The sequence below is a fragment of the Terrapene carolina genome, unplaced genomic scaffold (assembly GCF_002925995.2).
Source record: "Terrapene carolina triunguis isolate 2854851 unplaced genomic scaffold, T_m_triunguis-2.0 Scaffold191, whole genome shotgun sequence".
In the NCBI taxonomy this organism is placed as follows: Eukaryota; Metazoa; Chordata; order Testudines; family Emydidae; genus Terrapene; species Terrapene triunguis.
The window spans coordinates 1790135-1806670 of record NW_020664542.1 but is presented as its reverse complement, the minus strand read 5'-3'; the positions used below and the strand labels follow the sequence as shown (position 1 = coordinate 1806670).

Genomic DNA, 16536 nt, shown 5'->3' with positions numbered 1-16536 from the left:
TCTCTAGCCAGACCCACATTTTACCAGCGATGGCACTTTATTACCTAATTGACTAAAATCACGTTATCCCATTAAACCATTCCCTTCATAAACTTATCTAGCCTAATCTTGAAGCCAGTGAGGTCTTTCGCCCCCACCGTTTCCCTCGGAAGGCTGTTCCAAAATTTCACCCCTCTGACGGTTAGAAACCTTCGTCTAATTTCAAGCCTAAACTTCCCCACGGCCAGTTTATATCCATTCGTTCTCGTGTCCACATTAGTACTGAGCTGAAATAATTCCATAAGAGGCCAATGCTGGCTCCTTTCTAAGGGTAGCCCTGCTGAAAATCTTAGGCTAGAGCAGTGGCTCTCAAACTTCATTGCACTGAGACCTCTTTCTGCCAACAAAAATTACTACATGACCCCGGGTGGGGGTGGGGGCGGGTCAGAGCCTGAGCCCCACTGCCCCGGGCTGAAGCCCTTGTACTTCGGCTTCAGCCCCGGGCGGCAGGGGTCAGGCTTCGGCTTCAGCCCCAGGGCCCAGCGAGTCTAACGCTGGCCCTGGTGACCCCTTTAATATGGGGTTGCGACCCACAGTTTGAGAACCTCTGGGCTAGAGTGAACAGTACAGATGGTATCCATAATTTCTCTCCTTCCTCTCCCATTCCATCAGATTATTTAGTTGGGATTGGTCCTGCTTTGAGCAGGGGGTTGGACTAGATAACCTCCTGAGGTCCCTTCCAACCCTGAGATTCTGTGATCCCAGTGCAAGCTGTATTTCTTCTTCTTTTTGCAAGTTTTACACAATCACACATTGCAACTACTGTACTTTAGCCTGCTCTAGAGGAAACTTGTAGTGTTTCCACATTTGAGCAACTGTTGTAAGTGGACTCTAGTATTGTCTAAAGCTAAAAGGGGTGAGAATTCTTGACTATTTTTTACTTTTCTGTACACAAGAAAACAAAATTCAGTAAATGGTGTAGCTAGGGGGCCTTGTCTTCCACGTTTCATACAAAACAATTGCCCAGCTAAAAAACAGTGTTTTCTATTTCTATGCTAAGCTTCTTTTGGAGAAGTTGAAAGCTGTGTGCTGTATTAATACAATATCGCTCAGTTTGATGTAGTGTTTTTGGTGAGTTCCCAAAGAGAAACACTGCATCAAATCGAAGGGGAGGACTCTTTCTACAGCCATATCACTTCTGGCTCTTAACTTGGATCTCCTAAAATGTCAGCATGAAGGAGTGTTAGCGCTTGAAGAGGCCACCAAAGAAATCTAAGGGGTGTTTCAGAAGTTGGAGCTTTTCCTTCTGAATGTGTATGGAGCCAGTGCTGCAGTATGGCATTTTGTGGTACTATCTTTACGAAGAAATATAAATGCCAGGTCCTGATGACTTGTGCTCAATAAAAGATTCAGTAGCATTTTTATAAGATTATAGGCGTTGTGTTCATCTTATCTAAAATCACTCCTGTAATTTCAGATGAATATTCTCTCTCTCGTATGCATGTGCTCCTGTGAGTTTTCTCCATGTAGAGACAGTATCCAAGATTTTCCAAAGTGATTAGCAATTTTAGGTGCTTCAGTTTTTAGGAAGCCCATTTTAGGAGACACCGTCAACCGGCCTAATTTCAGAAAGTGCTGAGCACCCACCCTCTGAAAAACAGACCCCCAGTAAGGTGTCAAGTAGTGCCTCAAAGTCCCTCCTGAAAATCATGACCTATAGAATTACAGTTACATAAGTATTTATTACAAAAGCTACTTGTGCATTTCAATTAGTTGCATGCAAGAAATCATAACTGCTAATCCTTATTCATCCTCACTTCATTAGAAATCATACACATCACTGAACCTTGTCTCAGATCTGTTCTTCCACATAGCTAGCTAATATTTAAAAAAATAAATATTTGCTGAGCAATGTAGTCACATTGCATGATCTTATAACCCTGCACAATGACATCTCATGACATTTAGATGTACGGGGCTGGAGTGAGGATTGCTGTGTTTGGATTTTAAAGGCTGCATCATTGCAACATTAAGGATTGAAATCAACTCTTACATCCTGGAATGCTCAAACTGCATGCATACATCGGCCAGGCAAATATTGCCACCTTTGGGGTGGCAAGTGAATGCCAACAGGCGAGCACAGCTTTGTAGCCTTTCTTTACTCATTGTTTTATCCTGCACTACCCAGGCGAATCAAATTACTATGCTGTAAACTTCTTTGCGGGAACTAGGGTTACCATACGTCCAGATTTTCCCGGACATGTCCGGCTTTTTGGGCCTCAAATCCCCGTCTGGGAGGAAATCCCAAAAAGCCGGACATGTCCGGGAAAATAGGGAGGGAGGGAGGGGTCGTGGGGCTTGGGTCCCGGCCGGAGCCGGAGGGCCGGCAGTGCTCGGCCGGGGACCGGAGCTGCTGGGGCCGGGGCCGCCGGGGCCAGGGCGGGCTGGAGCCGCTTGGCCGGAACCAGGGCCGGCGCCCCAGGGCCCGAGCCGAGCCGGGCGGGAGACGCCGGGGCCACACTGGGCCGCGCCGCTTCCCGCCCCAGCTTACCTGCTGCCTCCCTGTTTCAGGCTTCCCGCGAACATTTGATTCGCGGGAAGCAGGGGAGGGGGAAGAGCAGGGGGGCGGAGCGTTCAGGGGAAGGGGCAGAATTGGGGCGGGGACTTTGGGGAAGGGGTAGGGGTGGGGGCGAGGAAAGGGGTAGGGGTGGGGGCGGAGTTGGGGCGGGGCCAGGGCCTTGTGGAGTGTCCTCCTTTTTTTTAAATTAAAATATGGTAACCCTACAGGAACAGGTGGGGATTTATCCCATTATCCCTTCTCTTTCCAGCTTGCATTCCACAGGAATCGTGCAGGATGATAAATTCAAGGCCAGTACGAGACAGAGACCCCAAAGAATGCATTTCCCCCCTTTTTTGCATCTAGAATGCTTCCTTGGAGCCCAGTTAATCTAGTGGTTTGAGTGAGGACCATTTCAGTTCCCTTAGCTGACACCCAATCTGTGCAGTTATAGTTGGTGGTGGCTATTTTTGTAGTTCGGATGATAAACAAAATAAACTCTATTCTATTTCTGTCTAACTCGTACAGTGTAGACAATGTGAGTACATTCTCCTGATTGTAAAGTCAATCGTTTAAAGTTTACCTTTCAGGTAAAACTCACAGAATAACAAAGTAATTTTACACAAGCAACAAATGTATAATTTTTGCCAAGTTAACTTGTATCTCAAAGCTGCATATTACAAGTTGTTCCCTGCGAATTTAAGTGTTCTCTGCAGTCTGCTAAAACTATGGGTCATGAAACATTTAAAATGTTGTGTGTTAAGTCCTTTTCTTTACTCTTATTGATCATACAAGATTTCCAGGCATAATTAGCTTTTTTTTAATATGTACATTCCCAGGTGAAAAATTAGGTAACATGGAGTTGAGTTTGTAAATATAACTTATTGAGACATGGGTGGGGAAATCTTGAATCTTATCTTGTGTTTAGGATGGTATCTTTGAATTTTGAAGGCTAAGCTTATTATTGTCTATTCTTTAATTCAGGTTTCCCCAGACTTAATCTCACCTGTCCCCTAAAAAGAGATAATGACCTTCCATTCTGCCTCCAGCTCAACTTAATTTAAAATTTGTGTATAGAACCGTAAGCGTGCTAGGTAGAATTGGTGTATGATGGAGACATTTTGATGAAATTCTTGAAGAGGACTCTTGTGTGCTAAATTCAATGGAATAAATGGTCCCAGAGTCAAAAATTTTAATGTGATCCTTTCACTGTACAATGTTAAACATGGTTCAGTGTTTTGAGTACAGAGACTTGGGCCTGTTTAGTCTCATGGTGGAAACGCTAGAAAACTAATGCCAAAGTTTGGAAATTTACTGATTAGGATACACAAGAGAAAAAGAAATAAACAAAACATAAAATATTTTGAGTTTGAAATTAAGATGTTTTGCATAACCACTCAAATTTTTGTCAAGTATCCAGCACATTTAAGGTAGTTTTAACTACTAAGAAATCCTTAATTTCAAACTCAAAATGTTTTGTTTAATACCTTTTTTCTTGTGTATGTTAATCAATACGTTTCCATCCATTCCAGTTTCCAGCCAAATGCAGCTTAATACAAATCACTAGTTAAAAAATCTAGTAAATAAGAAATGTCTTTCATAATTTTCTAACAATACAAAATTGTAAAAATTGAGACTCTGAATAAGTGTATATTAAGCTTTATAATTGCTTAAATGTGTATAGATATTGTTTATACTCCTAGTTAGCAAATAAAGTACCAAATGTAGTGAAAACACTCTCAACATGCTTAATTGTTACTAACAATGAGACAACCTCTAGGAAAATGACTAAAAAGTGCAAATGCAAAACAAGATTTAAAATCAGTCATTTGAATCAAGGCTTCCTATTTGCTGATTTCAAATCATGATTAAAATGTGTGATTTAAATAAATCCTCCCTGTTCTGTTCTCATGTAACTTCCTCTTTTCTTCTGTACAGCCCACAAAAATAACTGAGAGTTGGAGACATGTATAACACTTCTTATACATGAAAAGTGTAAATATACTGTGAGAGGGTTGTCTGGAATGTGGTCACTTTGGGGAAGAGATCTGAAAATAGATCTCTTTTGGGTGACTGCCTGTGACCTAAAGTAACCCAGGAATAGCTTGTTGCGATAAAAAGAGAATGTACTTTAGTTGATATTGAATACTCCAATATTGCATTGTCTGTTGAGTAGGATAGTCCGGGTATGTAGTCTTACTTTTGGAGTAAGTGATGTGTATTTTGGGGTATATAGGATTGTCTCCTGGTTTTTGTGGTTCTGGGTTAAATGCAGGGGCCGTGTTAAAGCTGTTTAGGTGACTGTAACTGTTCCCATGCTATACTTCTGATTTTGAATAATGCTAGTGGATTTTTTGAGAAAATGATCTATGAGGCTTTTTCCTTTCGTAATTGGTAGATGTTTCCAAATCTTGTAATAGGCCCGAGTGCAGTGACCTTTGGGCTGCACAGGAATAATTGCCAAGGGTATGCAGTTCTTGCCTCTGAGCGGTGCGAGCTGCTTTCCCACATATAGATCAGGGTGCTGCTACCTGCCCCGTCTCTGCTTCGGTGCTTTCCAGTCCAGTTTTGATGCTCTCAGAGAGAGGGAGCATACTGGCTAGGTATGGAGAATACTAAGGAGCTAGCTGAGGGTGTGTCTACATGTACAGCGCTGCAGTTGCACCAATGCAGCTGTACTACTGCAGTGAGTCTGGTGACGACACTCTATGCCGATGGGAGAGAGCTGTCCCGTTGGCATAATAAAACTACCTCTGCGAGCGGCAGAAGCTACTTTGGTCGGAGAAGGTCTCCCACTGACATAGCGTTGTCCACATAAGTTACACTGACATAAGCACTGATGTCGCTCAGGGGGGTGGTTTATTCACACTCCTGAGCGACATAAATTGTGCTGACATGAGCTGTAGTGTAGATGTAGCCTTAGACAGCCTCCACCTTATGCCTCAGGGCTTTAAAGGGTAGGGAGTGGGTTGTAATAAAAAATCCTACAAAGGAAAAATTCCTCCTAGCAGTCCAGCCACCCCATCTCCATTCAGGTGCAAATCAGTAGACAGCAGGATTTTTTTTTTTTTTTTTTTTTTTAAAAAGGGCAGCTTCCCTGCAGGCTAGAGACAGGAATGATGTGTAACCCATGAGATGGGAAAGCTTAAGAATTTTGTCATCTTTTTTTGAAAACCTCCCTTCCTGACTAGTTAGCTCAGCATCAGTTGAGTGTGTCCTTAACATATTCAGATTTTGTTTAAAGCTTCAAAATAGGTTCCTCGCTGAAAGAGCAAATATGCTGTAAAAGTACACAAATACCCCTGGGTGGACATGAGTGGTAAGAGTCCTAACTATTTAATAACTGACCACCCCCCCCCCCCCCATCGGCTATAATTTAATTACAGAATGCAGGCTTTTTATTTTAGATGTTTGAGGAATGAATATGCTTAAGAAGGGAACCTCATAGTATTTTTATTTCACTTCAGAAAATGTGCTCTTTGTTTCCTCACTGTTTTTGGTGGTAAAGTGGCTTTTTGTTCAAAGGACAAAGTGGCTATTTTCAGGTTGTGTATCGCAACAAACATGCCATGGTGGCCTCATTAGGGACCTTAGGAAGTCTGCAGCCATGGCCTACAGATGATCAGTCTGGCTAGAGGCCAAACACCCATATATGTGAACATAGGAGGTGTGTAATCCTTCAGTACTTACTACACCTCTGGCCTCCAAGTAACTCGTTTTATCTTCCCATCTACTCCTTCCCCTGCCAAAAAAGTTGAAAGGACTCCTTGATAAGCACAAACAAGAACACAACAGAGAATCACAAATGAGTCCAGCTACTTTTGAGCAATGAAGGGATAAAGTGTTTAACTTCCAAGTATTCATTCTCTTTTGCGAGCTTGTGTATATTTGAAACATTGTCCAATTTGCCTAAAACTGATCAGAAGAATTCCACTCTGTATGTCAACTATTGGGCAGATTGTTATGTTTTGATGAAGCTAAAGGGCGGTCAAAATCATCTTCACAGTGGAATGGAACCATAAGTGCTGGTCCAGTCTAAAACATGATTGTACAAATGTTTTTGTGAGGATCCATGTCTGTCTGTCTAAATGATTTCAACGCCAGATCTGCTCAGGTTACATGGGAAAACATTTGTCCTTACACTCAGCTCTGCAGGCTTAGCCTGGGATCTGAAAGTCAAGCTGGTTCTTTCTGGCAACCTCATAGCAAAAGTTTCTGCAGTTGAATTCTAGTAGTATTGATACACATGCTAGACTAGAATCCCACTCTCTCTTAAATAGCTGTTTGGATTCTGTAGTGCCAACAGGAATAGTCAGATTTAATTTTAGTCAATAAGGTAAGCAAAAACTACTCTTAATAAATGAGTTTGAGTAACAATATGACATTTTTATGTCACTTCTCAGTAAAATTTCATTTTCACTACGGAGTCATCTGTATAAAGGGGCAAATATCCTGTGTGCAGAAGTTCTGATTTTCCTGCATGTTTGACTGTTAATTTCCCTGAACTCATACTTGGGCTGTACAACCCTAATGCAATAGTTATTTCCTGGAGTGTCCTGTCATTCATGTAATTGAAACTTTTCTGGAACACCATGATCTAAATAAATCTACAAGTTGCCTTGCTTACAGGAATCTAATGGCATACCTAAGATGAATATAGACAGATCACTTTACAGCATGATCCTTTCCTCTGAGGCAGGGTGCGTATGGGGGAGGGAGGGAACAGGACAAACCAGTACAGAGATATCAGAGGCAGAGCTGTCAGGTAGACAGACATCAGTGAGCAGGCGTAGTGTGGGTGTGAACCCTAGGTATCACTTACTGCTAGTAAACCGAAAATGGAAGTTGTTTACTATATTTAACACCACCTGCTTCCTCCCCCATAGGCCTGTATAGACGAGAACCTGGACATGGTGAAGTTCCTGGTAGAAAATGGAGCCAGTGTAAACCAGCAGGATAATGAGGGCTGGACCCCCCTTCACGCTGTGGCATCCTGTGGCTATCTGAACATAGCAGAGTGAGTGAGTTTCAAGCTGTCATGAGTATTTACAATAACAGATTCCACACCCTCCTCCTCAGATCTGGCACATGGAAGGCTGATGCCATGTGACTCAGAACAGTAGATCTTGGAAATGCTAAGTTAAAAGGACAGAAGATAAGTTACTCTTAGTCTTTGCTATTGATTGTAGGGGTTTGGGTGGAAGATGACACCAGTCTGCCTTTTGATAATTGCATCTGAAATGCTTAATGCATTGTCAGATGTCTAAGCTAAAATTTGCTGAGCAAAACAGAAGCACAGTGACTGACAGTGTGCACACTAGAGAAACGAGGTGGGTGAGGTAATATCTTTTATTGGACCAACTTCTGTTGGTGAGAGACACAAGCTTTCAAACTTACACAGAGCTCTTCTTCAGGTCACACTAATAAAGCACAAATCAGCTGCAGCTCAACTACTTGCTGAGCAGCTGTGCCGCTCCCCCTTCAAAAGGGAATGCATGCAGAATTGTAAACTTCTTTTCTGGTGTACATTTGAAAAACGTCATAGGTTTAATTACCTTGATGCTGTTACTCCTGTTTAAACCCCTACCGTCAGACACAGTGCACAAGTGTAAAGTGGTTAAATTATTGGATTAAGCAGCACCGGTGTAAAGCCTTGCTTTTTATACCCATGCAGCACCTCTGACTAGGGGTTTGCAGGATAACTATAGTGATGTCCTCTTGAAAATGTTCCTAATGTAGACAGGTCCTTGGAGTACAACTGCTCAAAAGGCATGAAAAGCCCTTAGGGGAAGGGTAGATGTTTGCGCTGCAGTGTCCCTAGTATGCTAACGCCGTTCTCTTCAAATCCAGATTGTGTTCCCATTATTTACAAGCTGCCTGACAAAGATGGAGGACTAAGTAAAAGTAACTACCTGTTACTTAATCCAGTTAAAATGGGTGTTGCTATGTTGGGTTTTCGTGTAACATTTAGGTACAACACAAGGGATTGGGCTCAACACGGATAACTAGGCAAAATTCTCTATCATGTTACACACAAGTTCAGACTGGATGGTCTAATGGTTCCTTCTGGCCTTAATTGATTAATCTTTGATTACAAATGCTGTAAATTAACAAATGTAAATGCAAAAATAGAGTGCTAAATCTTATTGACTTTTTTTGGTCCAGTAGGTTTTTAAAAATATTTAATTTTAAAAACAGAAGGCTTGTCTACATGGAGACAGTCAGGAAAGTTAATACAAATTAACTAAAGGTGTGGATTTGTTAAATTGCACCTGTGTGGACACGCTCACTCAGAATTAAAGTAGGCTTAATTTGGTGTAGGTAAGATCATAGAGTGACTTGCTCCTCAAGATTACTCTGACTTCAGTACTTGGAATCAGTAAGTGTGCTGAGAGGACTAACACTCTGCAATTGACCGTGGTATTCATTCTAACCCATGGGCCCAATAACTCTAGTTGCACTGGGGGGGATGTTACGATATTAGATTTGTTGTTCTAAGCCAGCCAGTTACTGTGAGGATCTGTTTAGGAAAGCGGAATAATTGGAATCAAAATATTGCAAAACTAAGCAATAGGGTTCTCATTTGGTTGAGCTGTGCTTCTGAAAAGCAGACTGGTTCATACCCAAGGCAAATAGAAATTAGCAATTTTTTTCTTCAATCTCCGCTCCATGCACTGACCTAACCCAAGAAATGTCCACTACAGTTCAGTTACTCCTGTCTTCTCATGGGTGGCCTTTTGCCTGAGTGGCCCAGGCAGACTCTGCACCATTGCACTGATGGTGAGCGGCGGGGAATGCTAATTTCCAGTGGCAAAGGGTTAATGGAGGTGTTTTTTGTGGGTTTAACTTGGGTGAGGAAGAATATTTTGACAAAGATGTGTAATATTTTTGGTAGAGGACGTTTAGGGGAAAGCTCAAGTATAAAATGACAAACTTGGCATCAAATATCAATGCAATTTCTGCACATCCTAAAACCCCATCAAAGATATCATGGAGCTAATAAGGTTAGTGGATGTGCAGAGTTTGGGGAACAGCTACTGTGTTTTTTCATGTCTAAATCCAGAGCATAGAGAAGCTTCCAGATACTGTATAAAACTTGCCTTTATATTGTGTTCACTTTAGGCTTCCTCCTCTGGAGAAGCTTCCAATGCTAGATAAGCTTTGCAAATTTCAAATAAGCTTTTCTGAAAGGGGATGAATATAAGGAAACAATATTTTTCCTGCCACTCCCTCCCTAACCTGTAAGACCTTTAACCGAGAACGTTGCTAGTCTGTCACATTCTTTAATGACATGCACGCTGAAGGAGGAATTGCCTGCTCTTGTGTGAACTTTTGATTCACTTATAAAAAGGGAAGTGGAAGAACATAATGAAGATCAGTCTTGTTTGGTTTTTTGTTACTTCAAAACTCCTTTAAAAGCACAAGCATGACCATGTTCGTACATGAAATCGAGGCATTTTAACTGGCTGTATAGAAATGGGAGTATAACAACTGTTTGCATGGGCTGCTATGGAGGAGCAGCAGGAGTTCTAAACTCTAAATTGAGAGGCTTACAGAGCAGTCTCATTTGGGACCTCACTTGTATCAGAAAACCAGATACTCTTCTGCTGTTCAGTCATATATGAATTTCAATTCTGGTAAGAGTCTGATACATCAGTATGGGTCTAATTTGTATAGATACTTGCTCAGCCATGGAGCCAACGTGGCTGCTGTTAACAGTGAAGGTGAAGTCCCATCTGACCTTGCAGAGGAAGCAGCCATGAAGGACCTGCTTCTGGAACAAGTAAAGAAACAAGGTAAGCCAGCTGTGCACTTGAACATGCTTCCTTTGGGCCTTCTAGGGGCTTTATAAGGAAACTGGATATACTAGATGTCTTGATGAAACTGAAATCTGGCCCAAGGAGTAGCAGAACAATTTAACTTTGATGGCCTGGCATTAGAATAATTGTACAAAACACGCTGTGATATAGTTCACAAATTACTAATACTTAGTTTCCATTCTGCATCCTCTGTAAAATGGCTTGTGCAAAGAAGGCAAAATACCAAATGGTTGAAAATGATATAGCCTCATACAGGATCTCTTTACTCTCAGATGAAGTTAAATTCAGGTCTCTGATATCCAGAGTGGATTGATTTAAATCAGTGACTTAAATCACTGATTTAAAATCATCAGCCACAAAAATTTTGATTTAAATAATTTGTTTTAATCTTGTGTTGCACTTGTACTTTTGAGTTACTTTTCTAATCAAAGGTTGATTCTCATTGGTTGATAGCCATTAAAACATGTTGATTTGCAACTAAAATAGCCTTTACGCTAAATTTGGTACTTTTTACTAACCAGGATGTTACACTATATTATTTATACACATTTAAGCAATTATAAATCTTACATTTATTCATATTCTTAACATTTTTTGTTAGAAAATGGTGACTCATTTCTTTACTAGATTATTTTTTACTCGTGATTTGTCAAGCTGCATTTGGATGGAGATTGGAATTCAATTAAATGCACCAACAGCATTTTAAAATTTTCTTTATTAAAATACCTTAAAGTTCTGGATACATAGGAAAAAAGTAAGTTTCCCATAACATGTTTTGCATTTAATGCTGATTTATTAAACAGAAATACTATCTGTTGTTAATGAATCGAACTGATTGTGTCTGGTCACCATGTCCTGCAAGATTTTAGAAATAGTAAATACCATCCTCTCTCATGATTTTTATCCATTGATTGAAAGGGGTATTTTTCCTGCTTTTTCAACTCCCAATTGGTTTCTCAACTCTGAATGAACTAGTCATTGAACTGAACTAGTTGAATAAACTGAAATGATGAAAATATTCTCTGTACGTGCAGACGAGGCTACTCTTGTCAAAAGCTGGTTTAGCACTTCGACAAACTCTGGCTGTAGGTGCTTAGCCAGTGACTTCAAGTTCAGTGGTTTGACTTTATTTAAAACTTTGGCAGCAATAGTACTGTTTGAATATTTTTTTCTTTAATTTAAATTATTTTAATAATTTAGGCCTTAAAATTGAAGTTGAAATAATGACAACTTATATTATGTTTATTTTTAAAAAGAAAAATGTATTTAAATACAAATCCAATTTGAATAAAAGATTTTTTTTTTTTAAACCAGCTAATTGATATTTATCCAGCCAGTTGGTATCTGTGAAGTCCTAACTTCACTGAGGTCTGTTATAATATTGCCATCATGTTATTCCTAACAAGAAAAACTATTGCAACTTGGATTTGCATTTGATATTTTTCTCCACTGGGAACCACAAAGGTCTTGTCTATACTGGGTTTTTTTAGCAGCTACACTGTTTTAAAAAGCGTCTTATGTCTGTGCAGTTTGTGCCAGATTCAAACCAAGGTAAACTGCACTGGTGCAAATTGCTGTTTACAACAATGAAAAGCATTGGTGCTAGTTATGATGATTAGGGCCCTACCAATTTCAAGGCCGTGAAAATCGTGTCATGGACCATGAAATCAGCCCTTCCCTGTGAAATCTGATATCCTCTGCTGCTGGGAACCCCGGGTTCCTAGCTGCTATTCTGGCCGCACTGGGGAGGGTCAGGAGTTGTCCTTCCTTTGTATGGCCGCTCTTGGTGGGGAGATCAGACCCACCTCCAGAGGCGGCACAGAAATGAGTGGTACGCCCTCACTTCTGCACTGCAGCAGCCCAGGAGCTGGGCTCTGGGCTTCTGTTCCCCCACACCCCAGCATCTCCACCCACAGCACCAGGCGCCAAGCTTGGGTCTTCCTCCCTTAGCGGGTCCTGCTGGGCTGGGGCTTTTGCTCCCAGTGGCTGCAGCTGTGGCAGCCCAGGCTCTGGGCTTCAGCCCCGCAGCTTCAGCCAGGGCTCGGGGCAGCCTGGGCTGCGGGCTTCCTCTGCCACTCCAGGCGGAGTAGTGTGGGCTCGGGGTTTCCACCTCCCCCACCCCCCTTCCTGCCCCAGCAGCTCCAGCCAGGGCAGCGTGGTCTCTGGGCTTCCCCCCCCTCTTCCCCCCCCCCCCCCCTCCAGCTGGGGCTCAGGGCTGCCCGGGCTCGAGGCTTCAGCCCCGCGGCGGCAGCTGGGGTTCATGGCACCCGGGCTCGGGGCTTCTTCCCTGCTGCTCCTGCCGGGGGTCAGGGCGACCTGGTAGAGGCTTCTGCCAGGGCTGTGGCACCTGTTTTTCCTGGGGGCCCACAAATTGGCCAGGGGCCCCTGCCTTAATCTGTCCCTGGCATGGACTAGCAGCTAGAAGCCCCTGCCTGGGGTGCTCCCAGCAGCACGGGGGAGATCCTACTCACCTCCACCTCTGGGAACCTCCTCTAACTGCAGGAAGCTGGGAGGGTGCTGCCTTCAAAGCCCAGCTCTGAACCCAGCACAGAAGTGAAGGTGGCAATCTTGGGACCCCACTACAACAACTTTGCAATCCCCTCCATGATTCCATTTTGGGCTTGGACCCTCAGGGTTACAACACCATGAAATTTCAGATGTAAACATCCGAAATCGTGAAATTGACCAATTTTAAAACCCTCTGGCCGTGAAAGTGATCAGAATGGACTGTGAATTTGGTAGGGCCCTAATGATGATGTATAACCTCCTCGGGCACACAAGGCCTAAGTGTTCCCTCTACAAGGCACTGACTAGACTGGCTATCTTTGCGCTGGTGTGGCTAAGCATGTTCCGCACGTCTCCAGTGGAAGCTTGCACCACTGTAAGATGGCGAAGTTCTAAACAGCAATAAACATACTAACCTGGCTTATCTGAAGACTTGGGAAGGCACCATTGTAGTCCTTCCTTTTTGGAAGGTTTTCTCTGCTGCTATAAGGGTTAGAGCCTTAACTTTTAAAAATGGAAGTTTAAAGTCTGTAGTAATTAATGGAGCTGGGCCCTTATGCTCAGAGACCGTTTCCTACTTGATATTGGCGTCTGGGAGACTGGAATTTTCAAGCCTTGCTTAGGAAGAAACTTGAAAGCCTGCCTAGAAGATTTGCCAGGAGTTTCTATGGAATATGTAGCCTTTTCTGAGTTTTACTGCATTCCCTTGGAAACGAGAGCCATTTAACTCTGCTTCGTTGTTGCATAGCTTACTAATGATGTTGGTGCTGGAGTAGTCTGTGTACTGGAATGACTCCAGCCTTAACCCACATATGCAGCTTAGACGTTGTGTTGGCTGTTTTGTTCCTAAGTGATCTTTGGGGCAGGATCAGTGGCTCCATTATTATAGGAATGTGATGAATCTTGTTCCCTTCCATGTGGGCGCACACCAACATGCATGCTCGCATTTCTGTGGTAACTTAAATGCATCACCTATTTCTTTGCAATACAACACATTGACTTCAGTGAGTTTTGGGCATGCAGGAATGGCCTGTTAATAAGCTCATTTATCAATAGTTTTTTGGGTTTTTTAACCTTGCAAGAGGCGTCTGAGGTGCATCTCATCAGCTGTACACAATAGATTAAATGTATATTCATGTTTAATTCAGTTTGTTAGACTGTTCTTTAGGCTGTGCTTGACCTTTTTTTAAGCTAGATCTGCATTTTTGAGGACTCAATTCTTGCACCCATAACTGATTCATGCTTTACCTAGCAATTAATTGTGGGCTGGCTTGTGAATGAGCCTCTCAATTTTAAGTATTATGAATATCAGTGAATTTGTTTCTATTGAGGGTGGTTCAGGAGTTCTCCTACATCCTAGGAAATGCTATTAGTGAGCTTGCAAAACGGCCAAAAATTTTGTTAAAATTATTCCATTTTAAATTGACGCACAAGTACAGGTGAGTTTTGGTTTGATTTTGTTTTTCCATCTGCGATCTGCTCCCACAGGGGTGGACCTGGACTTGGCAAGGAAAGAGGAAGAGCAACAGATGCTGCAGGATGCACGGCAGTGGCTAAACAGTGGGAAGCTTGAGGATATAAAGCAACCTCGATCAGGTGCTACTGCTCTGCATGTAGCTGCAGCCAAGGGCTACTCTGAAGTCATGAGGTAATGACTCCTTTACATCGGTCAATGCCTTGCATTCGGTTCTGTTGTGGAATGGGGCGCTCCTAGTGCTGTAGTTGAGGGTGGGGTTTGTTTTGGGAGTGTGGGTGGTGGGAGAGTTAGGCACCCAACTGCCATTCAATCTCAGCTGTTCCGTTTATAAACATATGCACCCCAAAAGATGCCCATCCAAAGCTCTGGGTGCCTCGGGGTATTTCTTAGCCTGAAATTGAAATAAGGCGTGTGCCTCTCCTTCCCCTTGCCATGTGACCTTAGAGGAGAATTGCAGAGAGGAGCCAACCAGACTCCAGCCCGTAGGAGCAGAAGCAACCACAGCAGGGATCTGGGGACATTCTCATCAAATGTTTTCAGATGTTCTCTGCCCTGTGCTGATTGGCTGTTTACTCCAACCTTCCCACTCCCTCTAATTCAGTCTCTTCACCTGCCCCTCCTACCCTCACCCTCCCTTCGTTCCATGTAGCTGATCCCCTCCCAAGTAAACCCACCCAAAAGAAGAAGAAAAAATATGGAACTATGTGACATTTGCCACCATCACATTGTTGACTTTGCTGGTGTGTTCTACCCCATCCCGCACCCTATCTCTGTCTTGTATATTTAGACAACACTGTCTCATGGCTTCCTTGTACTTTGCCGTCTGTCTGCATCCATCCACATGTAGATTGTATGCTCTCCAGGGCAAGGACTGTCTTCTTGCTCTGTTTTTTATGCGCCTAGCACAGTGGGATCCTAGTCCATGACTGAGGCTTCTAGGCGCTATAGTAGTACAAAGTACCGTATATACTCATTCATTAGCCCATTCGTTTATAAGCCGACCCCCCAAGATGGTTAGGTAAAAATAGCAAAAACTGTATGATCCTTTCATAAGCTGACTCTATATTTCAGGGGTTGGCAAACTTTGGCTCCCGGCCCGTCAGGGTAAGCTGCTGGCGGGTTAGGACGTTTTGTTTACCTGGAGCATCTGCAGACACAGAGCCCCTCAGCTCCCTGTGGCCACGGTTCGCCGTTCCCAGCCAATGGGAGCTGCAGGAAGTGGTGCGCCACTTCCCACAGCTCCCATTGGCTGAGAACGGCGAACCGCGGCTACAGGGAGCTGAGGGGCTCCATGCCTGCAGACGCTCCAGGTAAACAAAATGACAATGTATTAGATATTCAATTCAATGATTCCATAGAGTTTAAAATCATCAAATTTTGGTGTAGACCCGTTTATAAGCCAACCCCCGCTCTTTGATGCATCACTCTTTTACCAAAAATGTTCGGCTTATGAACAAGTATAGACGGTAATATAATGTAGCACTTCTGTAGGTAATATAATGTAATATATATGGTAATATAATGTAGCTTAATTCTTGACTATGCAGAGTTGGGAGTTGCAGGTTAAATGTTATTGCAGGATAAAAGTGATTGCAGTCTCTGTACCAAAATGTGTTTTGCCTGAAAACTCTGGGTTGAAGTGTAACTAATTATTTGCAGGAAACTAATGAAGGCCAGTCAATGGTACAGTGATGTACCAGTTATGTGATATTAAGCTTTACTGCTTTTTGCATGTAACTATTGGTGCCCCGTAACTTAAGCCCCTGTCACACTTTCCTATACATATGCTAAATAAGTTAAATTAGTCAGGCAAAATTGTTGTTTGAATTTATCAGCCTAGGGAAAAAGACACTAGCCAGTCCCCTCTTAACACCCACATTCCACTTAGGACTTGCCTATACCACGCAGCTTTTAGCGACAAGGCTGTGTTGACACAGCCTTGTTGCTAAACGTCGGTGTGTGTAAACGCTCTTTGTCGGCACTTTTGCCGACAAAATACTTCCAGTCCCGTGAGCGGCATTCACTTTGTCGGCAGGAGCCGCGTTCACACTGCCACTTACCGCGGCAAAACTTTTGTCTTTCGGGGGAGGGAGGAGGCTTTTTTAAGTACCCGTGAAAGACGAAAGTTTTGTCGACAACTTGGCAGTGTAGATGAGCCCTTAGTGCTGCTTGCAGTTTCTGTAATGGAGAGGTTCCAC

The 16536-nt window shown here is 42.9% G+C and overlaps 1 protein-coding gene across 6 annotated transcripts in view; it reads left to right on the top strand.

Moving 5' to 3' along the window:
• The window catches only part of PPP1R12B (protein phosphatase 1 regulatory subunit 12B), a 157939-nt gene that overhangs the window by 31176 nt on the left and 110227 nt on the right, over positions 1–16536 (top strand). For all 6 annotated transcript variants that reach the window (XM_026654370.2, XM_026654368.2, XM_026654367.2 and 3 more), the window contains exons 2-4: positions 7423–7553; positions 10214–10332; positions 14350–14509. In XM_026654370.2, coding sequence (XP_026510155.1) covers positions 7423–7553; positions 10214–10332; positions 14350–14509 — 410 coding nt within the window. The remainder of the gene's footprint in view (positions 1–7422; positions 7554–10213; positions 10333–14349; positions 14510–16536) is intronic.